The 2341-nt window shown below is 42.5% G+C and overlaps 1 protein-coding gene across 1 annotated transcript; it reads right to left on the bottom strand.

Moving 5' to 3' along the window:
* Positions 1-125: 125 nt before the first annotated feature.
* Positions 126-1110, bottom strand: SARC_14469 (hypothetical protein; the record flags this gene model as incomplete). The annotated part of the gene is made up of 2 exons (XM_014291398.1): positions 126-283; positions 781-1110. Coding segments are annotated over 2 exons (488 nt in total), but the record flags the coding sequence as incomplete, so codon positions are not given.
* Between the last annotated feature and the right edge of the window lie 1231 nt (positions 1111-2341).

The following is a 2341-nucleotide window of genomic DNA, read 5'->3' as shown; positions in this document are numbered from 1 at the left end:
AAGAAATATTAACGAAAATAAACAACCATACTCATATACAGTCATATACATATACAACCACACACATATACACACAAATACATACACATTTTAATTTGTACATCACAAGCCGTTGCCAGCTGTAACCGCATACCGTTTTAGTTCCTGCAATAGTTTTCAGCATGCCGTTGGTTTCCCAGCGTTCGTAGACAAACGTCGCGTAATCGTAAGAGGCGAAAAAGCACACCACCCCATCCGGCACACGCCTGCATGTTTGCAGCACGAGTCTTCCCAGTTCATCTATCTGCAAGGTTATTAGGGTACGATCCACAAGTATGCACTTAGTCAACCCGAGTCTATGGCCACATACCAAGGCCGATTCGTATCGATTCGCTATCGATTCTCGTTCGTCAATGACAGCTGTGTACCCATCGTACCCACCCGCATAGCCAGCACCTTGAATAGGAAAACATAGTGTACTTGTATCTCGATATATCGACATATACAGCTCCTTTATCAACACAATCTCATACCGTGTCTATTTTCTGTCAATTATCATAAGTAATTGATAGACATTCACCCGTGGGATCGACCATCACAGGCCGTGAAACAACATAGTTCTTCGACCCCGATATATCGGCAAAAACCGCCAGTAGCAACTCCTATCTGCCGATTCTCATTGGTATATGACAGTCGTTTCCCAGTTGAACACGCCGCCACAGCCAGTGCAAATGACAACAAAATGTTCTTATATCTCGATAAATCGGCATATACGACACCAGTATCAACACAATATCATACCGTGTCTATTTTCTGTCGATTCTCATAGGTAAATGACAGTCGTTTCCCCGTCGGACCCACTCCCACGGCCAGCGCAATAAGATTGTCAGGGGGAATCACATGGTCGCACGAGAACAGAGTCACTCCTACGGCACTCTCGATATCATCATATGCGTGTTTAGCCGTGCTCGCAATTGCGTTTGTGTCTATGCTGGTATCTTTTTGGGCGCTACTAGTACTGTTGTGTGTATTATCAGCGTGTTTGGATATATTAGCGGAGGTAGTTGCACCTAGTCGGAGTACGCTTGAGACAGGTTTGTTGGGCAGAGGTTCTCTTTTCGTGATGTTTAGCTGGGGAGAAAAAAGTGAGAAAGAGAATGTAGACACCTGAGATTACTGCAAGCGTGAGAATTAAAACCCATGACAAGTGATCACAATGTGAACGGAGAAAGGTCATCAGCTAGCCGGCAAAGTCTACATACGATAGGAGGGTCACCCCACAATGCACTACAATACTCACGAAGAGAATTGACTCCTTCGGCAAGATTTACATACGCGGTGTACTGTTTTATGAACCAACGAGATATTCGGCACAAATGTAACTCTAAATAGCACTCCAGATGTGCACATATAGTAAAATACAAGATATGAAGTAGTAGTTCTGCCTACCGCAATGTATACAATGTATATATATCTTGCACGTGCAAGTGTGAAAAGCAATCGTTGATTGGCATTTTCTTAGCACGGCCATATTCAATCTCCTCAAATATCTCATTCAAATACATGACGGGGAAAATTTTTGGCTACATGCATGCATTGTTTGAAAAGATCGTACATAAGTGCACAGTGCTATACTTCAAGGGGGTCGATGAGGTCATCCGTGATTTATTAACACGGACATACTAGCGTCACTTTGTTCCGCAACCTTAACCAACTAATTGAGATTTGATATGCAAACTAGTACATGACTCGCATGTTAAGAAAGCTTACCTTGTATGTGAACTCATGTGGATCAATGAGTTGATCAGCAAAGTCTTTGTACGGTGACATGGTACCCCCACACAGTATAACAGCTCTGGCCTCCTTCAGCACGCAGGTAAACTTGTCGGCAGCCGATAACACCAGGTACTTCAAGCTTGCCGACGTGGTTGTTTTCCTTTCTAAATACATGGGGAATTCCGGATATGTGGTCAATTGGTGTGATCAGAAGTTTAAACCGATACAATAAGATTTGATTGCAGAGTTTTGTTGGTGTTATGTGTCGAATTGGAATATTCAGTGTGAATGTGTTCTCCTTCACAAGATCATCTCATATGGTATAGTGATGTCAAATGGACATGGATATAATACGCGCACTGACTACTTGTATGCATCGCCTCGTTAGTAACTAATTACAAAAGCAGCATAATACGAAAGAGCGATTCGACATAGTATTCGACTTCTTGTCGTCAGACTGTTCGTTCTATTTATAATGACATTGAACCGAAGGATAGCACAACATACACTCCATCTTGCATATGGCATTGCCTCCTACACTATACAAATTTCAATGCGTGATTTCCCGTTGAGTCTTGCAATCAAA

This window comes from Sphaeroforma arctica (genome assembly GCF_001186125.1).
Source record: "Sphaeroforma arctica JP610 unplaced genomic scaffold supercont1.4666, whole genome shotgun sequence".
Taxonomy (NCBI): Eukaryota; class Ichthyosporea; order Ichthyophonida; genus Sphaeroforma; species Sphaeroforma arctica.
Note: the sequence above shows the minus strand (reverse complement) of the source record. Positions and strands in the feature narration are given on the sequence as shown.